Source organism: Equus caballus, chromosome 25 (assembly GCF_041296265.1).
Source record: "Equus caballus isolate H_3958 breed thoroughbred chromosome 25, TB-T2T, whole genome shotgun sequence".
In the NCBI taxonomy this organism is placed as follows: domain Eukaryota; kingdom Metazoa; phylum Chordata; class Mammalia; order Perissodactyla; family Equidae; genus Equus; species Equus caballus.
This window is the reverse complement of record NC_091708.1, coordinates 28,891,833-28,918,322: the sequence shown is the minus strand read 5'-3', so window position 1 is coordinate 28,918,322 and position 26,490 is coordinate 28,891,833. Positions and strand designations below refer to the sequence as shown.

Below are 26,490 nucleotides of genomic sequence, written 5' to 3'. Positions count from 1 at the left end.
GGTTTCCAGCCAAGGAGGACACTAAATTTGCATTTGATAAATATATCAATGTATAAATGATTACTAAGAGTAACTTCTTCATAAATGTTATTTCCCCCTTGACCACCTGTTTCACCCTAGATTCTAATAACATTTATGGATATGCAGGAGGGCTGACATTAAAATTCCAACTTAACACATGGTAAAACTGAGGTGTGATAAGATTAACAACTAGACATAATGTAAAGATATTAATAGACAATCACAGAGGAGGAAACATAAGTAGCCAGTAAATATTTAAAAAGATGCTCGCTCAAGATGTTCAATCAGAGATCATCAATGAGAAGTCAAGTTTTACCCATTAAATGGGCAAAGACAAAGCACTTTCATTTTGTCAAGTAGTAGTGATGATGTGGACCAGCAGGTCCTGCCATATACAGCTGGTAGGGTGTGAGTTAGTTCACCCTCTCTGAATGCCATAGGTTGTATCCATTAAAATAAAAAAGCCCCATAGCTCATGACCCAACAATTCTATTTCTCAGTATCAACCCTAGAGAAATGCTCATAAGTGCCCACAAGGAGGTTTATCCAAGAGTGCTCAATGCAACATTTGTTTGCAATAGAAAAATGTATGCAATAACCTAGATACCCAGCATTTGAGGCATGGCTAAATAACCTGTAGCACGTTCATATTATGGAATACTATACAGCAGCTAAAAAGAATAAAGCAGATTTAAGAACCAAAGTGGAGAGATAGCCTAGATTAATACATTTCCTCCCTCAATGCTCTACATTTGAACTGTGATTGAACATGCACTTCTGCCACGAAGTATGGTACATTGGTTCATTCATTCATTCATTGTTTACTCATCCATTCATTTATCAGTGTTTGCTGAGCATCCACTTTCTTTCTTTCTTTCTTTCTTTCTTTTTGAGGAAGAAAAGCCCTGAGCTAACTGCTGCCAATCCTCCTCGTTTTTCTGAGGAAGGTTGGCCCTGAGCTAACATCCGTGCCCATCTTCCTCTACTTTATATGTGGGACGCCTACCATGGCTTTTTGCCAAGCTGAGCATCCACTTTCAATCATCCATACTGTGACAAACCTCTTCAACGATCAACTCTTATTCAACCCTTAGGTCTCAGCTTAGACATAACTTCTTCCAAGAAACTTCCCTTAGCCACCTTAGGCTGGATTAGACACCCTTTCTGTTTTCTCACAGCTTCCCGTGCTCTTCACATTATAGCACTTTTCATGCTGCAAGATGATCACCTGATTCCTTGCTTGTTTCCCCCTTAAACTGTGTGCTCATGAGGCCAGGGATCAGGGCCGTATTCCTAGCTCCAGCACAGTGCATGGCACAGAACAGACACTTAATACTTAAGTGAAACAGCAAGTATTACTGAACATAACTACATTAGATCTTCAGTATTTGGTTGATACGTGAATTAATAAATGAAGACATACGAGAATAAAAAATGGATGACTAGGTGACATACAGAAAGAGCCAGGAAAAGAAATGTGGCTAAGAAAAAAAATGAAGTGGTGACTCAGCTTGAGAACCATAGAAAGAGTATTAAAGAGCCACCTATGCCTGCAGTTGGCTATGACTTGGGCTAAACTTTCCCAATCCTCTGATGCTTAATAATGGCATCACATGCCAGTGTTATGGCTAAGATCTGGAAGTAAGAGACCCATCTTCTGAGAGGTTCCACTTTGTGCTACTGCTCATTCTTCATTTATTCATTCAACAGGCATTCACAGATCCCTGATTCTGTTACTTGTGAGCGTGCTAAATTTTGAACATAAGAATCTGAACCAGGTGAGAGAAAACAACACAAGTGCAATTGAATATAAGACAATATAAGAAAAGTACCAAGGATCATGTTGTAAGACATCCATGTTCCAAATAGGGTAGGATTTCAACGATGGCAGCCCAGCTAGCCTTTATTATGAGTCACTAGGAGATACCTCCGGTCTCTGTTCAAATGTCACCTCATCAGAGAGGCCTCCTCTGACTACCTATCTAAAATCACCAAATCTTACTCAACTGGGATATTAAGCAATTGTTTCTGGTTTGTCTCTTCCAACTACATTGTAGGAATCCATGAGAATAAGGACCTTTTCTGCTGTTTTCACTACTGCATCCTTAGTGCCTAGAAAGTAATTGGGTTCATGGTGGGAATCCACAAGTATTTGCTGAGCGAATGAACTGATGAATGAACTCAAGTTTTTGAGCTGATTGATGGGGGTTCTGAGCATGTGGAGTCCAGAGGAGGATATTTGGAATCTGATTTGTAAAATTTGGACTCACATTCACAAGAATTTCCAACCCACATCAAATGAATGTATCCTTTCCTTAGGTTTATTCATTTCCCCCAAGAATTATATTGAGAATACCAAGGAGGTGAGGTAAAATAGACAGAGATTGTGTTGGCAGCTGAACAGGTCCGAATGTGAGAGAAGAATCAATAGATTAGTTAATCAGATACGCAAACAAGCCATTTGGGAGCCATGACTCCTAAGTTATTTCCAGCTCTAAATCTAAGATCCTAAGAAGAGAGAGGCACAAACAAAGTAGGCAACAGAAACATATTTGTTAGACTAGAAAATAAATTACTAAGAGTACCAGCTTTGGAGTTGATGGATCTATGTACAAACGCCAGCTACGCTGCTTGATAGCTGTGTAAACTCTTGCGTTTCAGGTCCTCATCTGTAATCTGGGGATAAAATCACCTAGCTTGTGGGGTTGTTGTGCAGATTAAATCCAATGAGATTATCTAAGTAAAGCCCTTAGTAAGTGCTTGACACGCAGTGGATGCTTAGTAAATAATAGCTTCTTCATTTCTCTTCAACTGCCAAACTCTGTCCCATTCTTCATTCAAGAGCCATTGAAAAATATTTATTAATAACTACTTTGTGCCTGGAATTGTTCTAGGCTCTTGGAATGCACCAGCAGACAAACAGGGAAAAACAATCTAGTCCTCAGGAAGTTCATATTCCTCAATTAAGTCTCAATTCTTCCAAGTCTGAATTAGAGGCCTCTGACTCTCTGTCCTCACTTCTCCCCTCAGGGCATTACTATACTGCACTGATGCTGCTTGCCTAACTCTTTCTCTTCCCATAGAGTGTGAGCACCATGAGGGCAGATTCTATGCCTGTCCTGGCACCACTGCATCACCACTTCCAAACATGGCGCTTGGCATTTAATGGATACCCAGTAACTATTTGCTGAACCAATTGATGATGGATGGGTGGCAGGTGAGTAGATGAATAATGAGAGTGAGCTGTTCAGTGTTCCTGGTTTGCTTTATATCTCACTTCCTCTAAGCCAAAAAAAAAAAAAAAAAAAAGGCTTAGCTTTGTCCAGAGTCTTCACTTCTTAGAGAAATCTGAAGAATCTATGCAGGCACAAGGAGCATGGTGCCCAGTGCAAAGGCATCTGACAGTTAAGTTAAGAAATGGAATCTTCCCTGCTCTTTCTTCCCAGTCAGATGCATAAAGGCTGGCTGTATAACTTGTGTTGCTGGATCCCAAGAGTGGGTCACAGGAGTTGATGGTGGGCTAGTGGTCTGGGAGCTGTAATCCTGCCTTCTACTTGTGTATCTAGAATTATGGCCAGCTGAGATGCATGTCTGAACTCTAAAATTATGCCTTTGGATCATCGTGACAGGAGCTAGTGTGGTGTTGTGGTTAGGAAAGTGGAATTTGGAATTAGACCTGGGTTTTAAACCTGGCTCTGCCATTACCAGCTGTATGAGTTCAGATAAGCTACTTCTCTGAGCTTTAGCTTTTTCTCTGAGCTTCATCTGCCTCTTAAGTATTCGTAAGGCACTTAAAACAGAGTAAATACTCAGTACATAAATGGTTGTTATTATTATTACCTACACACTGCACATTTCACTAGGACATCCAGAACCAGTGAGGTCCCCTCTGTGTACTGATTCTTACAGACAATCTCTGCTGAGTCCCTTTTACCACAAAAAAGTGAATGACACACCTGTCACCTAAGAACAACATCTATCCACAGAGAAGAGCTTAACATGTCAATCCCTCATTTTACAGCTATGGAAACTGAAGGCCCAAAAGGTGACAGTGTGTCTTAATGTCACATGGTGAGTTAGTAGCAGAGTCAGCGCTGGTCCCCTTTCCCTCTGCTGGTGTCAGTTCGCGTTCAATGGAGGGGTTTCCACTTATGGGAGATGTTTCATATTTCTTCATTGTCCTGGCCAAAAGTAATCAGTCTACTAAAAGCATCTATGGGGTAAGCACAGAAGCCTCTCCCTTCATCAATGTCATACCTTGGAAAACTATCTTCAGTATAGATAACAGAAAGAATAAATATTTTTGTTGAGAGAAAAAAATGAAGACAACGGTCAAAGGGGATCATGTAATGGGTTGAGTCAGGGAAGAAAAAGAAAGCATTTTTTCTCTCTCCTCTTTTTCTCCAAAACAGTCTTTATTTAGAACTTGTACAAGAGCCAATTTATTTGATATGGAAAAAATGTGAAAGTAGCAAAATACACACACATGCACATACACACACACACAAAGAGGTATTTGCGTTGGAGTTCAGAACTCCAATTACCAAGAGATAAAGGAGTTGAAGTGGTAGGTTGACTTGGAATGATGTTTTACTTTCTTGAGATTCTCAGAGAACATTCAGGTCAGAAAGTAGAAGCCAGCCCAGCCCAGGTCTCCAATAAATTCCCTGGGACTCAAGAAAGACCAAGAGGAAGCCTAGTGAAGCCCTCCATATACCCCTTGTGCCTGTCACATAGTGAGGACTAGAGAAATACTTGCTGAGTGAATGAAAGAACAAATGGTACATAAAGGCATGGACCGGAATAGCGGTGGTTTTGGAAGCAAATTGGCACAGGACTTGGTTTTTTCATCAAGCGGTTAAGGCCTTCAGCACTAAAGTGTGTCTACAGGAAAGGGACCGGGTCTGAGTCATCCCTGAAACCTCCAGTTCCCAGGACACACTCTGGCACATAGAATGTTCCCAATTTGCAAATTGAATGAGTAGTCATATGAGTGTAAGAGAACTTGGAGATTCCTGGGCCTGAGACATTTTAGAGCAGTGGCTATTAAACTTTAACCAGCACCAGAGTCATCTGGAGAGGTCCTGCACTCAGTTTCTGATTCAGTCATCTGGGCTGGGGCCTAAGAACCTGGCCTTTCTACATACCCAGTTGATGTTGATGCTGCTGGTCAGGGGCCCCACTTCAAGATCTTGATTTAGTGCAGTGGTTCTTAAACTTGGCTGCAGGTTATAATTACCCAGTGAGATTTTAAAAGTCCTAAAGGTCAGGTCTTATCCTTACAAACAAAACCAATACCTGTTGGGGACAGGGGAGGGGATGTAAGTGAGACACAGGGGATTTCAAAATGCCCCAAGATTTCATAATATGCAACTGAGTTTGAGAACCACGAATATAGTGAAACCTCCTCCCTGTAAATTGGAGGCTTCTGAAGACCAGAAGGGGTAACCAGCCTAAGTTACCCTATGACCAGCCTAAGATCATAGAGCTAGTTAGCACTTAACTGAGACTAGAAGTCAGAATGATTTTGCTGCTTCAGTTTTCTTTCCGCCATTCCACACTTATCAACCCATGTCAGCTCCCACAGGCTCAAAACTCAGGGCAAAAACTGAAAGCTGTGTTTATACTGAGGTTTTAAGACAGCTATTCTTTCTTCTCTCCATTGTTTTATGAAGAAATTTTAAGTGGATGCATATTTATAGAACTTTACCCCTCTAGACAAGTGAGGAGACGGAAGAGACAGGGTTATGGAATATTTTCAAGGCAAGATGATCCTTAATATTTTAAGTACATTCTCAAATACAAACCAAGTGCTCCCTCTGAGTTCTTAGACAGATGTTCTTCATCTCTATGTCAATGAACGGGAAAGGCTTTGCTTGTGATGTGCACGTTAATTGCTGGCATGTAAAAGGAAGTGCTGGTAAAGTGTTTGAAAGTGGTTCTGTCTCTTAAAAAGATTAAAAGTTTCCTCCAGAACTTGGTTTCTATTAACGATTGGCTCAGTGAATATCTTCAAGCAGACAGAGCAGAGACTGTGTCTTATATAATCTTCGAACCTAAGAAAGAGCCACAAAAGGCCATAGAAGCATTGACTTCAACATTTTCATCACACAGAAGATGAAACTGAGGCTCAAAGAGATTGACTGATTGATTTAACATTAGTAAGTGGACTGGTTGGGACTAGACACAAGATGTCTGACTCTGAGCTAGTGTTCTTCTGAATACTCAGAATGTTCCCTACTGATGTCTGTTGCACACAGTAGATGTTCAAAAATCTTTGGTGATTGACTTCATAGACTCTCGGTACCCAAATTAGATGACTACGGTTCCTTCACTTGTTAGCTTAAAGCAAAAGTTGGAGTCACATCTTTAATTGAATACTGGTTAAGTGTGCTGAATTAGGAGTCAGGACAGAATTCCAATCCTGACCTCACCACTTCCTAACTGTGTGATTTTGGATACATGACTTCACAACTCCTACCTGCAGTTTCCTTTGCAAAATGAGAAGATAATAAGGCTGTGGTTGTGGAGAGGATGAAAGTAGTAAGAGACGCAAAGACCTTAGCTCATTGTCTGGCATATAGGAAAAACACTAGTGACTTCATTATAAGGTGGCTTCTCTCATAAAACAAATCCTGAGGATGTTTGAGGAAGAGGTGAAAAGAGAGGTGGCTTGAGAATTGAATATTAAGGACAGGCACTTAAAAGCAGTTAATATTCAAAAGAATCATAGAGCTCTAGAGCTGTCAGGGCCCTTAAGGATCAAATGGGTTTGAACTTCTCTTCTACCACAGAAAGGAAACCAAAACAAGAACCGTGACTGGTGATGTTCACCTCCCAGCAACTGTCTCAGGCAAATACCCAGAAACATACTCAATTCCCAGCCAACCTGCTATGACCTCACCCCTTCTCATTCACTGAAAAAGCAATCACAATGCATGAATCTTCTTCAGTTTAATATAAAAAGGAAATCATTAGCAAATTTCAGTTCTTTCACTTTCATTAGTAACAAATGACTTTCTCATTGCTAATCTCATCCAACCTCGTTCATTTTACTGTTGGAAAGACTAAGCTTTAGACAGGTCATGACACAGAGTCATACATTAGAGTTGTCACCAAAATCCAAGCCTCCTGGTTCCTTGTCCACTGCTCTTCCCACAATATCAACTCTGCCTTGTTAAGACAACTCTACACCTAATGTCAGGTTACAAATCCCTAGAAGTGAGTCTGGCTGTGATGAACCTTCTTCCAGTTCAGGCCTGTCTTACCCTCCTTAAACCCTTCTATAGCCCACCCATGGGATCATCTCCCTCTCCAGAGAGTGCACTTACATGTCTGTGAATCTTCTGTTGAGGTGTAGGATGGAGGCCACATCCGCCTGGAGAGGAGGGTCCCGAACCACTTTGTACTGCAGGGGCTTACACTTTAGGCAGAGAGGGCTGTCTGGGATGGAGGTCAACATGGCTGCATCAATCTCCAGGTGCTCATCCAACGTGTATATCTGGATGCCATACACCTCCTCGCCCACATCCCGCACTTTGATGGTCAGTGGGACATCACAGAAGACGTTTTGAGGGCCCAGGGAGATGTTCTTCCCACTGATAGTCAACAGTTTGATGTCATTGACAGCCCCACTAGAGTCCCAGTCAGTGGAGACAAAGGTCACCCAGATGGTCAAAGACTCAGGGATCAATGGGTAGCGGAATTCCAGTTCAAGGTAGCAGCCTTGTGGCTCAGGGCAGGCTGGAGGGACCGTGTGTGGGTTGACAGCTGAATTTGGGCTCCAGGTGCGGACACTGGACTTACAGGGCTGTTCAACATCTGGATGACCTATAGAGAAGAGATGAGGACATGAGCTCCTGAAAGACCTTCAGTCTGATCCTCAGTTTCCTGTAGACCCTAGAAAAGCTTGGCCTGACTAAAACTCAGAGGGGAAAAAGAGAGGAAAGATTCTTGATGTCTTAGCGAATCTACTGTATACACAGCACTCAGCTTGTCCCCACCCTTGCTATCCAGATCTTGGATGAATCACCAGACATTTGGTCAAAACTACATTCAAGTAAGTGTCTTACTATTGAGTTAATGCCCAAACTTTCCTTCCTAATCTCCCACTTGTAGGCTTTGCTGCCTCAGACGAAAAGAAGGAAGGGCACACATATGCTAAACCGCCACTATGAGCCCTGAACTTGTTTAATTCTTGCAAAAACTCATTTCAGAGGTGAGGCAGCTAAGGCTCAGAAATGTGGAGTGAACTGATCACAGTCTCACAGCTTGAAGTGTAAAGGTCAGCATTAGAACCACTTTTGTCTCATCCTGAAGTTCGTACTCTTTGTTCTCCCTATCAGATGCAGGAGTCACTGAAACAAACTAGCATTCCTGTGGTATTGCCTTTGGTACAACTTGCTTGGAATGACAGGAGGGACAGAAACTTCCACCAAAGAGGAGGTGAGCACAGACGGCTTCTGCCCCTTGGACTGAGGATTCCGGGAGGAAACTGTCTAGAACCATGAATGACAGAGCTGGAAGGCAGCCCTGGAGCCATCTTATCTCTCCTCCTCCTCTTCTCCTCATGAGGTCATTCCATACCACTGAGCTTCTCAGAGCTCTGTCCAGTCTGACTCAGGAAGGGGAGGGTTGTGTGAGGAGGGAGGAGAAGGAAGGAGGGATTCTTCTACCCTTTCCCCAGGGAGACGATGCCTCATCCCCACTGATCAGCCTGCAGCGACTTCTGAATTTTTCTCTGCTGAGATCATTAGTCCTAGACCCTCAGAGAGCTCTCCTTTGCACTGCTGAAAAAAGTAATCAGGACTCAATGTAGCGATTGGCTCTAATTTGTTTAAGGGAGTCTAGCAAGAGATACAGCTCAGCTGGTGTGGGTAGGATGGAGCATCTGATCTCAAGTTGTCCTATTAGCCACATTATTGTTTTTTTCTTTAGCATCAGTGGTTGATGGGGGGTGGGGATGCTGGACATTTCTAAAGCAAAAGAGAAAAAGCAATCTTTGTCTGAAAAGGATTTGTGGTAATGTTACAGCATAACAGGAGTCACCACAACATGAACACTAGAAAGCCATTTTGGTGGAAAAGTTATTCCAGGGAAGGCAGTAAATGCCTCCAATCCCCTTGCATCTGCCCAGCCAAAGGAGAAGAAAGAAGACACTAAGTGGAGATGGAGAAGAGAAGAGAAGAAGAGGAGGATAAAGAAAATTCAAAAGATTTTTTTAGATATGAACATTAGAACCGGAAGAGATGGATATAACTACAAGATACCCTCCACCTCTCCTTAGCTAGGTTCATTCATGACTTACAGCAAATGCTGGCTAGAAGCAACCAGTAGTATAAGTCTAAGGCACAAAGAAGAGCCCTACCTAAGCTGACGCCTTTCTTCCTGTCAAGTCTCTAACCCAATGAGTTCTTGACTCTCTTGATTTTGTGGGTTGTTGGCACACATATATCACTTATTCATCCAATAAGCTTTATTTAGGGCAGCATTTTAATACACATGAAATACATTCTCTAGCCATTAATTTATTCATCTAATTGTCACCCAAATCCTGTGAGACAGTTTTCCTTTTTGTCTCGATTTTGTAGCTCTGTTTCACTCAATGCCATATAGCCTTTGCTTAATACAGTGCCTGGTCCAAAGACAGTGAACATAGTACACCTTCAATAAATATTTGTTAAATGACAAATCTTCTATTTTGTTAACATGGAGTTAAAAAAGAAGTTAAGGTTCCACGGAATATTAGAGCCTGCTGTGTTGTGGTGAGTGCCAGGTGAACATTCCACCCCCTCCATGGGCTTTTCCTGGAATTGGCAAGGGATGGAGCAATCTTTCTCCCTTCCTTGTCAGTGGTGGGAAGCCACAGGAGAGAAAAGATGACAAATATGTTTGGCTCATGCTTTCTCCCTGGTTTCTTGTTAATCAACAGAGGGACCAAATGCTTTCCAAAGGACAGGAAGGTGAGCCTGGTCATTATGCTCAAGTGAGTAAACAGGAATAGAAATCTTAGCAAAGCTTGTGCTTGTCTGGTTGTCAGAGACAATCTTGTAGTTATAAAAAAGGAGCCTCAAGAGTCATTGAGTCCAACCCATCACCAATGCAGCAATCCCTTGAATCATACCAGGCTTCATGAATTGACCATCCTCCGTGTGCTAGGCACTGGGCCAAGCACGTTACATGCCTCAGTTCTTCTCATCCTGGCAATGAGTCTATGATGCAGATCTTAAGAAACTCATTTTACAGAAGAGGAAACTGAGACTCAGATGGTTAAACAATTCCCTGGTGGGGAGTAGAATATTATGTGATACTGTTGGTTCAGGCAGCATGCCAAGCTTTGAAGCAATGGAAGTTGGGTTAAAACATCAGCTATACAGCTTCTCATTGTGTCACCTACTGTAATGATACCTACCTCACAGGGGTGCTGTAAAACTCAAATGGGATGAGATATTTCATAGATGCTCACAAATGTATTAGCTCTGATCTGAACATAAAGAGGGATTAACAAGGAAAAGCTTGGGAGGAGGAGATATTCTAAGCAAAGAAAACAGTTGAGAGAAGATGTGAACTAAAGTGACTACAGTTTTGAGTACAACAGGAGAGCAGCAAATGATGAGTCTGGCAAACTAAGCAGAATCAAGATTATGAAGGGTCTTATATGTCACGTTAAGGAAACAGAATTGTATACTGAGACAGATGAGGAGCTACTGAAGAATTTTAAGCAGACAAGTGAAAGTTGTCTTTTAGAAAAACCACTGTTTAGAGTCACAAATGCTTTCCATCCATCTATCTATTGACCCATCCATCTATCTATCTATCCACCCACCCATCCATCCATCCATCAAAAGAATAATTATTGACTGCCTGGTCTGTGTCCAGTGTTAGGCTAGTCTCTGGGGAAACAGGTTTCTACAGACATGGTCTCTGCCCACAAGGAGCTTCTAGTCCAATGAAACCAGTTAGGAAACTGCTATACTAATGCAGACAATACACAACTGTGGACAAAGGAACATCAAGGGCGATGAGCACAAATCAGAATCTCTAAGGAGGAAAAATGGACACAGTAGGGAAATTGATTGGATGTGTGGTGGTGAGCAAGGGAGAAGGGCTAGAAAAAGGAAAGAAAGAGAAGAAGGAAAGGAAGGAAGGAGAGAAAGGAGGGGGGAAGAAAGGAATGAAGGAAGAAAGAAAGGAAGGAAGAATGAAAAGTGCAAAAGTACTGTTACTGCATTATAAACACATATCCTTTTGTATATATGGTGACTACATGAAAAGGTACATGTTTATATAAGCTGTCCACTAGAAATGGGGCCATATATGTGTCTGAAATATATTTATACATACTTATGCTGATTTAAATTTATATTTATAAAGATCTATACAGATGTCTCTTACATATCTTTGTGTCTATACACTGCAGCTGTTGACACAAATATGTCATAAAAACTTGGTGCCAAGTTTTTTCCAGGTGAATACTTCAGTACACCTGAAATATTCTGGGCAGAAAAATGGGGAAAAGACTCACACACATAAGAAAAAATGAAAACAGCTAGTGCTATCTGTTAATCTCTCATAGAAAATCCAATGCTTGTAATATATTACATGCTTGCATTAGTGATCTTAATTGGGATATAAGTCGGTCAGATCTAACTGTATAATTACTGGGCTACAAGTGTAGCATGGTATAGAATATCTCAGGAAAAACTCATCTATGAAATATAGTTTTTGCTAACAAGATAGGAAAGCACAGTTTCTTTTGATGATAATCACTTTCTGTAGACAATGGTGAGAATTTCTGTGACTATTTACTGGAAGTTCATGAAACGGAGTTAATGAAAAATAGTGGATATTCAATAAATATGTGTTAAATGAAGAACCTTCCATCTTGTTAATATGGAGTTAAAATAAAGAAGTTACAACTCCATGGAATATTAGAGTTGGAAAGGACATTCATTCTGTGGATAAGATGCTATCTTCAGAGAAGATCACTCAAGAGCACGGAGCATCTTGATGGCCAGGCTGGGACCAAGATCCATTCCTCTTCATCTTCCCCCAACCCCACGCTCTTTCCCCCTAAAGATACGTCTGGCATCGCTCATGGATCTAGGAGTTTTATGTTAGTTTGGGAAGTCCAAAAACTTAAACACACAAAGACAAATAGGATGAAAATGAGTTGAGAAATAAATTACAGAGTTTGGCTCATGGAAAAGTTTATTTCTTCAAGGATATTAAAAGGGTCTGAGCCAAACGGATCACAGAGCCTGTAATAGGATGCTCTAAAAAAAGAACAGTGTCTTTTCCTGGCCTGAATGTACTAAATTTACATATCCTGAAGGAAAACCCAGGGCAGCTGGGTTTCCTTGGAGGCCTGAGTCAGCTCAGGGAACCAAGGAGCTCAGCGCTTCCAGTTTAACTCCCTTCTGCGTATCACGTGTTAAGTGGGTCAGGGACAAACCGGGAACAGACTTAACCAATTGACAGTTGGATTGGATGGAGGTGTGGGGAGATGTCTGGAAATTATTTCATTCTCACAAGTGGTAGCACAAACTATGATGATTTTAGCCAGAGAAGTCTCAGGGGAGAGCCCTGTTGGTTCTACCTCTCAAATATCTCTCAATTCCATTGTCTTCTCCCCACCTTCACCGCCGCCAGCCTCATCCAGGCCACCACCATCCCTCTCCTGGATTCCTGCCATAGCCACCTAGCTGCTCCTCCCCAAATCTCTTCTCCACAGTCACCCAAGCAATCTTTATCATATGCATATCTCACCACATCCCAGACCCCTGCCAAGGCACATGGTGTTTCCCACTGCCCTCAGTTTAACTCCAAATCCATCTTCATCTGGTTAATATATCTCTCACCTAGTCCAACCTCTCCCCACTTCACATCTTGCTCTTCATGCCTCAAACCCATTTAAGTTCTCTCATTACTGAAGAGCTTTTGTTTATGTAGGTTGTACCTATTTGTAGTTAGCATATTGTAAATTAAAACTGAGAAACTTCAAAACACAAGAACACAGAAGCGTGCATTCCATTAGCTATCAGAGCAGTAATAACATCACGCTCCATGCAGCCACTGGAAAGCTCCACTGTACTCTCAGGAGAGAATGAGAGTGAAAAAGGTAGATGATGTCATAGCATTATTACAAAAATAATTTCAGACTTTGAGGACACCCTAAAAAGTTTCCAGGAACACTATAAGCTCCAGATCACCCTAAGAAAACAACCACTCTCAATATACCAAACTTCTTTCACATTCTCCAATGCACCTTGCTCACCGGAGTGGTGGCATTTCCCAGGTAGCCTGAGTCTCAGTTCTGGGCAAGATCCCCTTCTTACTGGTCCCCCAGCATCTGTACTGCTATCAGCATGGGCCTCAGCACACCCGATCGTAATCGTCCATTTACTCATCGGACTCCCCTATTAGATGGTCCACTCTGCCTTGTCCATGTGCCCAGGCCCAGCACAGTGCCTGGCACAATGTTCCTATGGTGGTCATAGATGAGACTGGATCACCCTCTGCCTGTACACAAAGTGTTTTCAGGTGCAAGAGACGCACACTTTCTTCTGTGAGAACCCAAGGTGGGTTCAGTTTGGGTGGAAAAGTCACGCTTGCAGATTTCAGGAAGAACTTTCTAACAACTGGAGCTAGAACAGGTGGGCCAAGGAAATACATGAGCTGGTGCTAGGAGAGCCCCAGTGAGGCAGGGCACAAGGGGGATTCCTGCACTGGGTGGGGATTAGGGCTGGATGACCCCAGGCATCCCTTCTGAGTCTGACAGACTGTGATTCTGTGAGGCTGAACTGAGGGTTTCTCCCAGACATCCCTCTTGCTTTACATTCCAGATGAATTTGTTTAGAGTTCCCAAGTTTAACTCTCATTTTTATTTTAAGCTACTTCAGAAGACAACAAAGTACAGTACTGTCATTTTTCTCCTTCACTTTCCTCTCTGATCCCTCTCCCTTGCTTTATTCTATCTATGGCTTTTTCTTTTCAACCTTCTTTCCAAAAATATACAGGAAAACGGAGGAGTTCTCACTGAACCTCAGTGAGGAACCAGATTCTGCTCCCTCTGATGGACTAGTGTCCCCACCCAGGGACTGCTGGCATGAGCTGACCTGCAGAGAAACAAGAGGGAGAGGGGCGAGGGGCTCCGAGTGTAAGCATCTGAGGGCAAAGGAGGGTGAGATGGAAAACTGAGAGGAGAACATGGGGTCTCTGCCAGACTGGCTTCAGGAACTAGATCTGAACCCTAGAGAAAGAGAGACTGCAGAAGGGAACTGGATAGGCAATTTTCCATGAGATTCCCTAATTTCCAAGTAACCTTGCCTCAGGGCCAAGTGACAGTGCAGCAAAACATTGGGCGAAAGGCACTCCCTTCATTTCTGTAGAAAACCGAGTGGATCTGGCAGTGAAGGGTACTGTGAGGGAGCACAGAGATCGCTGCCCCCCACCCCCCGGGAAGCCTGGGAGACATCTCCACCTCTGAGCAAGAAAGGGCGTGGCATGGGAGGAGCCCACAACAGTGGCAATCATCCAGCGCTTCCTTCAAGTGTCTTGTTGACAAATGGATCCCAAAAAGGAGGATAATGGCAAAAAAAAACCAGAATAAGTTGTGACACATATGATAATGTCCTAGGTATTCCTAGAAATAACAGAGGAACAATCAAAGACTACCAATGCCTTGAAGCCCCCAAATATGTGTATTGATTCTAGGGTGACCTTGCTTGTACCCACAGGCTGTCGGGGTCTGGAGGAATCCATAAACACACAAACACACACCGTGTTTTTATCAGGCATGTGGCTTTGAGCACGTATCTCAGTGCCTTTGTTTCCTCATATGAAAAGTGGGATGACATACCTAGGACAGTGCAGGTGCTCAAAGGACATCTGTTGAATGAATGAATGTATGGATACTGGACTTGATGTTGGGCAAAGGTTACAAACTTCCAGTTACACGATGAATAAATTCTGGAGTTCTAATATACAGCATGGTGACTATAGTTAACAGTAATGCACTGTATACCTGAAAGTTGCTAAAAGAGTGGATCTTTGTGTTCTCAGCAAAAAATTAAAAGGTAATTGTGTGAGGTGATGGGCGTGTTAACTAATCCTATTGAGTTAATCACTTTGCAATATATACGTGTATCAACTCATCACATTGTGCACCTTAAACTTACACAAGGTTGTATGTCAATTCTATCTCCATCAAGCTAGAAAAAAGACAAAAATAAAATAAAAATACTGGCTTTGCAGAGCAATCTCAAGATCAAATGAGATGGTACGTGGGAAAGACCATTAAAATCATAAAGAGTTGTTCTTTGCACACCCAACTTGCAAACGAGCTTCCAGGGTGGCTTACCTTCTGCTTCCCGAGGACTCCAGTGTCCTGATGGGCCGCAGGGCATCGGGGATGAGGCGTTGAAGGCATACTGCACCAGGATTCTCCCTTCCAGGCAAAGGTCACATGCTGATCCCAATTCTCTAGGAGGCCAAGGAAAGAAGGAAAATGCACTGACTTAGGAACAGGTGAATGAGCCACTGACTCGACTATAACAAAGGCAATAGGGCAGAGGACACCACAATCCTATGTTACTCTACTTCCTCTCTATCCATGCCAAAGCTTCCAGAATATGACTATCAATGAAATTCCTCCACACTGCCCAGCAAGCACCTTGTTTGAGCCTAAGCAGCTTCTGTTCTGATGGTGGATACACTTCTTTAATTTCAAGCAGTGCGGAATCAACAGGCCAAAGATTCAAAACTTGCACTAATCTTAATTTCATCAGGCATCCAATGCTCCACTGAGAATTTGATGTGTGGTTGTGAGAACATCTTTTGCCCCATTTGGCCTCAAATTTTATTCTTTGAACGATATTTATCAGGTACCTACTATGTGCCAGGTAACATCCTATGTCTTAGGTATTAAATAAAAAGAAAGCATGGTTCAGTTCCTTCATCTGAAAATGAGTAGGCTGAACTAGATGATGCAGAAAGAACCTTCCAGTCCTGACCTTCTGGGGATGGATGAGCCACTCCTTGGTTGAACAGTCAAAAGCAGTTTCCTTACCATGCCATCTAATTCATTTTAGCAGGTTTCCAAGGGGTGAGCTAATCTCTCAAAGAGACCAGGCCCAGAAGTGGAATATTATGGTGACTCCTTCTACTGTCTAGTGTCTTGTGTCTCTGAATTCAATCTCCTTCTAGTCACAACAGCCTCCAGGATCCTACTTGTCATCCAGATTTGGCATCTGTTTAGGAGGCAGCTGTGGGGAAGGGAGAGGAATAAGCCTTCTCCTTCTGTACTGTTGTGGACCCGAAATTCTGCAAATCTGACAAGCTTTGCAGAGGTACTAGAAAGGGAAGATGTCAGGAATGTTCCAGGCCAACCCATTATTTCTCAAAATGCAACAGTCCTGCCAAGATCTCTTTCTTCATTCCTAGAAGAATCTCTGTCCTTTGGCTACCTGAAAGGACACAATGGCAGAGCCTTATCTCAAACTTTAGGGCTTTCCCTTCACAGAGAAGCTCTGTAGCCCCTATGCCCACATGGTAAGGAAGAGCATGCTTGTGAGCATTGCAGTTTTCTGGTGCTCCCCATTCCTCCTCCACACAGCTTCCAGGGAGCTCATCTCCAACCCTAAATCTGAACAGGTCATGCCTCGGCTTATCTGCTTAGATAGTGGGCAACATATGTAGCTGAAGGACTAGATGGATGGATAGATGGATAGATGGATGGATGGATGGATGGTTGGATGGATGGATAAATGACATTCACTCAGACATGTTGCTAAGACTCATGATTAACCTAGACGAGGCCATCAACTTGCAGATTTTGCATCCTCATCTTTAGCATTGTAAATACGAAACCACACATAGGTAGAAATTTTGCAAGCACGCTAATATTCAGTGATAGGAGAATGATTAAATAGCATAAGGTTAATCTTCTCAAGGGAATAATAAACAGCTATTACAAAAACATTTATAAAGATTATGGAAATTTCATGGAAAAAGTATAAACTATAATGTTAAGTGAAAAAGCCATATTCAAAACTGAATCTAAAGCAGCATCTCAATGCTGTTCAAATAACCTTAATGTGACAAAATATTGTTGGCAGTAATTTCTGGGTGATGGAACATAGGATGATTTTTCACCCCATTTTTATTCCTTCTGGTTTTCTGAATTTTCTATATATTTTGAATATGTATGAGTTACTTCTGAACTAGGAATAATATTAATCATACAAATATACTTGTAGGCAGGGAATAAGGAGTGGGGAGAGAAACTTTCTCAGTACCACTGTGGAGGGCAGAGTTCCATTACAATGACCACAATCTGTGCATGACTCTGAGTCACATGACTGGCTTTAAGATGACAATGAGATTACAAACGTCCTGGGAGGGAATCAGCAACCACACTGATCTTAATGGCCATTGAACCTTTCTTTCTATTTCTTTAGATGCTTTATTTTAGATAATACACATACAGTCACCTGCACTTCACTGAGTTCTTGACATATCCTAGGTTCCCAATAAATACGTTGATGAGGGAACAAACCATTATCCATCGGACAGGAAATGTGCCTTGTTTGCACAGAGCTCCACAAAGTGCATTCCCTCATGTTCATTCATTGATTCACGTGTTCATTCATTGTTTCATTGATTCATTGAATGGATAGTCATTGAACAGCCTCTGGTACTAGCACTGTACAGGTACTAGCACTGTACAAGCACTAGCACTGTACACTGACCACCAACAGTGAGTAAATTAGATGTGGTATCTGCCATCATAGAACTTGCAGACTAGTGGAGGCAACAGTCCATAAACAAATAGGTAAACAGATATAAAATTACAGACTCAATAAGTTCTGAAGGAAAGTAAATGGATGATATAGGAGACAATAAGGGGGGGACAGAGCACACTGGGCTAATTAAGATTGGTGCAGTCATAGAAGACCTTAGTGAGGGGATGCCATTTATGGGGAGAGCTAAATGACACAAAAGGATGACACAAAGAGTGGATGTAAAGCATTCCAGGTGCAGTCTCAAGGTATGCACAAGATCTAAGTAGGAAAAAAGGGCTTAGTCCACAGGGATCCAGGAAGAAGCCTGAGTGGCAAGAGTCACCAATGAAGGAAAGAGCAGTAAGAAAGGCAGTTGGACACGTAGGCAAGGGCCAGATTAGGGACGGTCCTGCAGACTACGTGTAGATTACACATAAAATAATGAGAAGCTACTGGAGAGTTGTAGAGCATGGGGTGATATGTTCTGATTCACATTTTTAAAAGATCAGGCTGCATGCTGAATGAAGAATGGATTGGGGAGAGAAGGACAAAAGTCAAAGCAAAGTCAGCAACTAAAAAGCAGTAGTGTGATTCTGGGTGTGGTGGGTGATAGTCCCATTTTATAGATTAGGAAACTCAGAATCAAGAGTACTAAGTAATCACACCAAGGTCATAGCTAGGAAAGTCAAGCAGTCAATATGGGCTTTACCAAAATCAGACGGCAAATCCAGCACATCCAGAGAGTGTATAATACATGTTTCTTACCTTAGAGTTCTTATTTATTTGATTTTTATGGCCACCTACACACACACACACACACACAATGAAATCGCAGAAGTACAGGATACTAACACTGGAAGAGACCAACTTTCTTACCCAGGTTCCATGAGAATCAAAGCTTAAAGCTCCAAGTCTGGGCTGTTGAACCAGCAGTCACCAGCCACATGTGGCTATTTAAATTTAAAATGAAATAAATTTAGAAATTCAGTTCCTCAGTCACACTTACCACATTTCAAGCATTCCACAGCCACAGTCGGCTAATGGCTACCATATTGGATAGTGCAGACACAGACCACTGCCATTACTGCAGAAAGTCCTATTTGACAGCGCTTCTGTAAGGCATCCACAGATGAGTTAACTTCTCTCGAATGCATCTAGAATGGTACTAGTTATGTACCATCCTTGGAGAACTGAGGAAATAGTCACTCGGGTCTGTGTTCTGAGATTCGGAAGAGGAATCTTGGCTGAGAAAGGCTAGATATCCTCTGGCCTATAGATCAGAAAACTGAGGCTGAAGAGGAAAAGGAAACAGATGACATCGCAAAGACATCAGACTTGGGTCTCTCAGTTCCCAGACCAGTACTCCTTCCAATATACCACAGTTGATTTTTCAGATAACTGAAACCATCCAGTCAACACATGTTTGCAAGACAGATAAAAATAAAGGAGTTAAAAAAGCCAAGGGTGGCCTTGAATTATTTATTCAGTTGCCCATGTGTGAGGACACAGGCTGTGGGAGGATCTGAATATGTTTTCTTAAGGAAAACCCTTGTATTCTCTTAGACTACAGATGTGAGGAACAGCAGGAGGACATGAGGATGGCCAGGGGCAAGAGGTTGGCATTGATGGATGTAGTGGAAAACACCAGAGATTTTGCAGGGAAAGAGAATTTTCAAGTAACTGAACAGCCCTGGAAAACTTTGTACAAGATGGAGCTAATATTTCTTGAACATAGAATGTGCGTGCTAGGCATATCACAGATGTCATCTTGTTGAATTCCCCTCAAAAGCCAGATGAAGTGGGCACAATTAACACCTTTTTTATGAAAGAAGACTCAGAAGGTCATAGAGGATCAGAGAGGTGAGATGGCTTGCTCAGGTGGCATAGACTAGGAGTGGTGAAGCTGAGAACGGAACACAGACAATCTGACATCAAAGCTTATGCACTTCATACTAAGTCAATTTACAGAGTATAAACTCTGTGTGTATGGGAGAGTGATTGTTCCATTTCTTTACAACAATTTATTGAACTTGTTGACCGACTTCCTTTAGCTATAGACTACGGTCTACGTAGCTGTTAACCCTAATTAGACATGTTTCTAAAATGTCAGTTTTAATTTAACATATGATAATTCCATTATGAAATCTTAGACTGAACAGAATAGCTATTGTATGCGCCTCAAGTACCAACTGACTATAGGTTATTAAAAACATATTGATTGAAGCTGAGGGCACTATGTAATAGAGACATATCTCATTACACAACAATTAACCCTCCAATAGGTTTCCAACAATCAGATGGTATTTATTTAATGGACAATAACTGCTTTATGAAATACAAATTGAATACATACACAGGAAGCTTCATTTACAAAACTTCCATTTGTAAGTGGAATTGAGGCCAAGGCTTGACCAAGAGTCTGATACTTCTCATCGCCACAGAAAAAATAAATAAATCTACAGGCTGCTGGAAAGCCTGTTCTGAAGTGTCACATGAGGTTTCCCAAACCCAGCTCTGAGCTCCCAGTGAGGGCGGCTGAGGCAGGGGGAAGGGGGTTTCTACAGAGAGCCTAGGGACAGCATTTCCTTGCCCCTTGATCGCTTCACCCAGCTGCCAAAGGAACGTTCTAGATTCAGGGACTGATGGTAGTGTGGGCAATTACAGCCCAAATTTAATGTGGTGCCATGGTCTAATATATTTTTATACTGACACAAAATGTGCACACACACACGCACACATACATACGCACACACTGGTAAATGGGAGCTCCTTGCCAACTTCTGTGGTTCTTTTCAGGGGAGGGGGAACACCTCCTTCATAACTCGAGTTCTGGAAGGACTTAACAAAAGCAATGGGAACCTGAGACACAGTACTGCAAAATGTGAGTCGGAGCCCAGCCCCCAGCACCTTCTCTGGGCTCTTGTTCAAATATCTCAGCCTCTTTAAGCTCCAATTCCAGGCTTATCCAGCAAATGAAAAAGATGATTCCCCTTTTATAGAGTCACTGGAAAGATTAAGTGAGTACAGGATCCGACGCAGAGTAAGCACTTGATAATGACGGCAACCACAATAATAGAGTACTATTAATTAATCATTAGCTGGTTATTATTTTCAACATCATCAATGTTACATCATCATTATTGGATAAAGCACCCCCAACAAGAGCCGAGAAGGGTAATATACTATAATCCCTAAATTATAGCTAAATTCCAAGACAGGTGTCAATGGCTTAGTCCATCTCATGACCCTTTAAAATCTAGTTCCCTTTAAGCCTGAGCTCCTCAAGGGGTCTCCATGCTGAAAGGCACCACAGAGTCCATTTGATGCAGAGCTCCACCTCCCGGCCACGGAGGCATCATTAGACTGACTTTTCAGGGGAGGAGAATAAAACCCAGGGAAGGAAAGCGACTTCCCCAAAGCCACACAGGTAGTAAGTGACAGAATGGGGAGCAGGACTGAGGTATCTTGTGCCTCAGTATATCATTCCCTGGTCTTCTAAAAATTCTACCTTCGGTTCTACAAAGAAACCCTGGGCACAGTTCAAGATTCTAATTATGTATCTTATATACTTGCATGTGTATTCACATATCATATATGAATATGCACACATATATACACACACATATATATACATATATACATATAATATACCATATGTATATGAAGATGTTTTCCCACTGACCAGAGACAGTTTCAACTCCCAAGCTCATGGAGAGGAGACCAGTACCTCTATCCCAGAGGAGGTTCTGGCAATAGAGGATTCCAAATTTTCAATAATAAAATAAAGTTAAATATTCATTTGCTTAAAATATGTATTATTACTTATTACTTTCTATTAGCCATTGTTCATTTGTTCCCTGACCCCCAAATTTACAGCTTGCCTAGATGGCCCAGTCCCTGTGCTAGGTGGTGGTAGCAGCCACTGAACAAGAGCAAGGACAAAGAACACAGCAAAATCCCTCTACTAGGCCACTTCCCTTCCAAGTTTCCCTCTTCTTGGCAGGAAAGAGAGAGAGATCAACACTTCACAGGCCACACTCACCTTTCAAAGAAGTGGCCGTCGATGGGCGGGAACCACTCCAGCTTCACAGACTCGGTCGTGTGGCCCACAATCTGGGGGGCGAGGGCGACAGGCGCCGGTTTTCTGGAGGGCTGCCAGCTCTGGTACACCAGATCCAGGTAACAGTGCATTCTGGCGACTTGATTGGGCGTGAAGGAGTCCGTGCAGTCGTCATCTGCAAGTGGGCAGAGACAGAGATAAGAACCTGGCTGCACAGGCCGGCATGCGAGAGCATTGTGACGTCACCTGGTGGCCAGAGAGCCAGCACCCCAGTCCTTGCCAAGTCAGAGCTGGCCTCTCCCAGTGCTCAAGAGTTAATGATCTGTGAACAAATTAGGGTAGTCATCACTTCTGGACACAGGTGAGAGGGAACAGGAGGAAAGGGAGGCCGGATGGAACTGACAAAGTACATTTGAGACTGGAGAGTGAGCAACCCAGAGGTCACGGCTAAGGACAAGGGCAAGACAAGCTGCTCTCCTTGGGCTCCAAATCCTCCCAGTAATCCTAAATCCAGTAAGTCACACATTCCCTTATTCCTTCCCTCCCGCACCACTCATTCAATATCTCTCATTCATTCATTCATTCATTTGCTTGTTTATTCACTCATTCCTTTATGCGTTCACTTCCTCCTTCTCTCATTCCTTCACGTTCTTTCATCGACTCATTCATTCATTCTGCTATTTATTTATGGAGTGACACTGTTCTTCAAACAAACCTTCTGAGCATCTATTACATATTCCCTGCTCAGTGCCAAGGGCCACAGAAAGATGAAACTGAAAACATTCCTGCCCTTGAAGAGTGACCAGTCTATTGAAGGCCAGTTTGTTGTATGAGTCAAGGTTATTACAAGGGCATTAAACTCTGTGATGCTGACCGCTGATAAATAGGAGACAGCGTGTTGCGGAAGGAGGGTAACCCAGAAAGGCTTCTGAAGAAGCAGATACTTGAGGTCTACCAGATGGCATAGCTAAGATTGGGAAAGAAGGTTGAAGGATTGCAGGGGAGGGAGCTGGAGGACCATAGAGGCATGGTGTCCTATGCAGTCAGCGCAGGCCACAGAGTCAGGCTGACCTAGGAAGAATCCAGCCTCAGTGTCCATGCTGGGAGTATGAGGACAATGACACCTTCCACACAGTACTGTCTTTGGGACACTTACCTTGTGCTTAGTATGACCAGGCATGAGGTACTGTGCTCTGGACACATTTAACTCTCCCACTATTTTTGGAGTAAATATTATCATTTTCTCCATTCTACAGAAGAGGAAATTGAGGCTGAGAGAGGCTAAGCAGCTTTTTTAAGATCACAGAGCTAGGGACAGATCTGAGATTCAAACCTGGGAAGTCAAGACTCCAAGGCCAGGCTTCTAATCAATAGGAGAACTTCTGTCTGAGTGTAAATGAGAGCTTGTATGGGTAAAGTATCCTGCAGGTGCTTGATAAACAGCAGTTGAGCCTGAGTCTGAGGAAGCCAGAATACAATCTCTTAAATGTCTTCAAATCTAATGACCTTCAGTCCTACTCTCCCTTTTCTATGATGCCAACTGAAGGCCGTGACCCAAGACTCGCCCCCCCTAGGAAGAAGCTTGCCTCCCATCTCTCCCTTCAACAGCTTTGTTCAGCTGCCCCAGAGGCAGGGCAAGGCATTGTTTTGGCTTGGTTTCCAAAAACACCACTTCCCAGAGGTGTCTGCCTGGTCGGGGTTTCTGCAGCTGGGCCCCAGACGGAGGAGCCCCGGGCTCGCCAGATATTAAAATAAATCCAGCACTGGGAATCCTGCAGTGTAAACTCACTTCCCCTTATCAAACAAACAGAAAATAAGTTTGGGCGAATGCTGGGCAGTTGGACGTGACCTTGAGAATCTAGCTCGGGCAAAGGACGGGGGTTCAAGGACGGGGGTACACAGAAGCTGCCTCCAATCCCCTTAGTAGTTTTTGACAGTCTCCTTTCCACCACACTGGGGAAGTCCTTCATATATGTGGAGGAAGTGGAAGAGCCTGGTGTCCCTTAGCAAGCACTAGTTGCATAAATCTCTCTCAAGCACAGATGCCACCATGTAACTCCTTGGATACCAAACATTCTATGGCTCCCCATTGCCTGGAGTCCAAATGTCTCAGTTTGGACATGTTTTTCTTGGTTGCTATGAACTTTACACTTCATCCCTAAAGCCTTGGAAAAGCCACCGGATAGGGTAGATGCAGGAGAAGGGTATGATGGCTAAGGAAATTGGGCTATATAGTTAGATTAGTGCATGAAGGATCTGGAGTGAAATGGGCAAGATATTTCATGCTGTCAGTGTCTCAGTTTCCCCTCCTGTAAAGTGGAAATGATGACAACAAGAGTGCTTATTTCAGAAGACAGCTGCAAATTAAGGAGAGTGGAGCACCAAGAACCATAATAAATGCTCAGTACATGCTCACTGTCTCATGATTGGGCATAGTGCTTGTGTGTGTGAGTGCTGGAAAACAGGAAGCAGAAAAAAAAGGAACAAAAAGTATTCATTCTCTTTGATCTAGCAATATCACAGTTAGGAATTCAATAGTAGATATTTGTGAATAAACATGGGAAATATATACGTACAGGGATTTTTTTGAATCATCATTTATATAGTAAAAATATTAAAAATACCACTTTAATAGGGGAATCACCGTGTATGTTAAGGTGCATGCATAGACTACAATACGAATCAGTCATTTCCAAAAGAAGGAAGTAACTTTAAAACTCGGGTCTCTCATGTATAAATTGAAGACATTAAATCAACCCCACTACACAGAGGATTCAATGAGCTGAAGCACATGAAGCATTTATCAAGATGAATGGAGACGGAAAAGGAGTACTTTTTTTCTCTATACACTCTGATTTGTTCGCTTTTCTCTTCCCAAAGAAGTGAATTTTCCCTTTATAACTTAAAAATTAGCCATTTCTATGTTGCTCAATAAAAAAGCATTTGAAAAACGAGTAGGTGATAGAATCTGGCAGGGGAACAGGAATCTATCTGAACTTTAAAGCTGAAGGCAGAAACTATCTACCCCAGGGTCCATCCATCACTTAGAGACTTAGTTGCTATCAGAATCTTGGGTGAGGTACCAAAGGGTTTTCCGTTTATCACAAATGCTCCGTCTCAATTAGCTAATGTCTAGAGCCAGCCCCGCTTGGCTTCTTGCCTCCACACTCTTCCCCTCCTGACATCCGTGGCTACTTGATCCCAGTTTCCAGGACCAGCTAGCCCCACCCTGTTCTTCTGTCCCCATCTTGTCCCTAAGCAGAAAGGACTTGGGGGATTTCAGCGCCTTGGGAGCCTGAATCAGTCTCCATGCTGTTGATGTTGTGTCCTGAGTTTGCTAACTGGACTTTGCTCTCAAGAACACATCTCCATCTGCAGCTGGGAGGCCACAAAGCACGGAGGTTCAGGGCATGGAACTCGGTACCTCCAGTCCCTCTGGAACCTGGGCAAAATGCTGACCCTGGACAGCCTCATCTTCACCCACTGTAACATAGGGAGCAATGATGCTACCTGCCTCCTAAGGCTGAGGAGAGCATTTAACTAGCTAACCCATGTCTAGTGCAAGAATAACCAAGTTGCCCTTTGTAAAAATCCATATTTTTCTGTTGTTTTAAAAATAATGATAATAATAGTAATAACAATAAATGATCATATCCACTGTAGAACATTTGGAATCTGTCAAAAATGTTACAAAGAAATAAATATCACCCTAAACTCATTACCTAGAGATAATACAACTAATATTTAGTGTGTATGTATTCACATGTCTATGTGGATATCTACAGTGAATTTCTATAATTCTCATCATCACAAGCATATATATCACAAATAAGTATATTTATATTTAATATATATTTATAAATATTTATTTATATTTTATATTTATTTATATATATTTCTATATATACAATATATATGCCAGGTCTGACACGACACATAAGGCTCTGGACTGTTTTCATGTTAAGTAGTTAACAGATAATCCTACTAGTTGTCATTTATTGAGCACTAGTTATGGTACCAAGGACAGTTCTTAGTTATTTACCTGTATGATTACAGATACTATCACACAAGCTAAGTATGAGGATCCTCCACGGTACAGACGAAGTAACTGAGGCTCAAAGAGCAGCAGTAATTTGTCCAGCGTCAAAGGCTAGCACACGAAGGATTCAAGTTTGGTCCCCAGCCTCCAAATTTCATGCTCTGTACCACTATGTTACTCTTGCTTCTATCCGTGCCCCTCAATCGTCTTCTGTGTCACCTTTAGTAGCCACATAATGCTCTATCATATGGATGCCTTGTGACTTATTTCAGCAATTTATTCTCTTTGGGCTGTAAGCAGTTTCCAATTGTTCACACATAGAAGCATTTTTCTTCTCTGCCTGGCAGATAGTAAATGCCTAATTAATATTTGGAGGATGAAGAGTGTTAAGAACATTCTTAGGACTAAATCTTTAAACACATCAACTGATTTAGTTTCTGAGGATAGATTCCTTAGAGGTGGGATTTCTGGGTCAAAGCATATGTGCATATTACATGGTCCAGGGGGCCTACCCGGTGACATAGTGGTTGGGTTTGCACACTCCACTTCAGTGGCCCAGGGTTTGCAGGTTCGGATCCTGGGCACGG

General features: G+C 42.5%; 1 protein-coding gene across 1 annotated transcript in view; it reads right to left on the bottom strand.

The window, feature by feature from the left end:
- PAPPA (pappalysin 1) overlaps positions 1-26,490 on the bottom strand; it is a 236,685-nt gene that overhangs the window by 149,437 nt on the left and 60,758 nt on the right. Inside the window, exons 5-7 of the mRNA XM_023628753.2 lie at positions 21,847-22,039; positions 15,383-15,504; positions 7,353-7,851 (exon numbers count right to left, since the gene is read on the bottom strand). Coding sequence (XP_023484521.2) covers positions 7,353-7,851; positions 15,383-15,504; positions 21,847-22,039 — 814 coding nt within the window. The remainder of the gene's footprint in view (positions 1-7,352; positions 7,852-15,382; positions 15,505-21,846; positions 22,040-26,490) is intronic.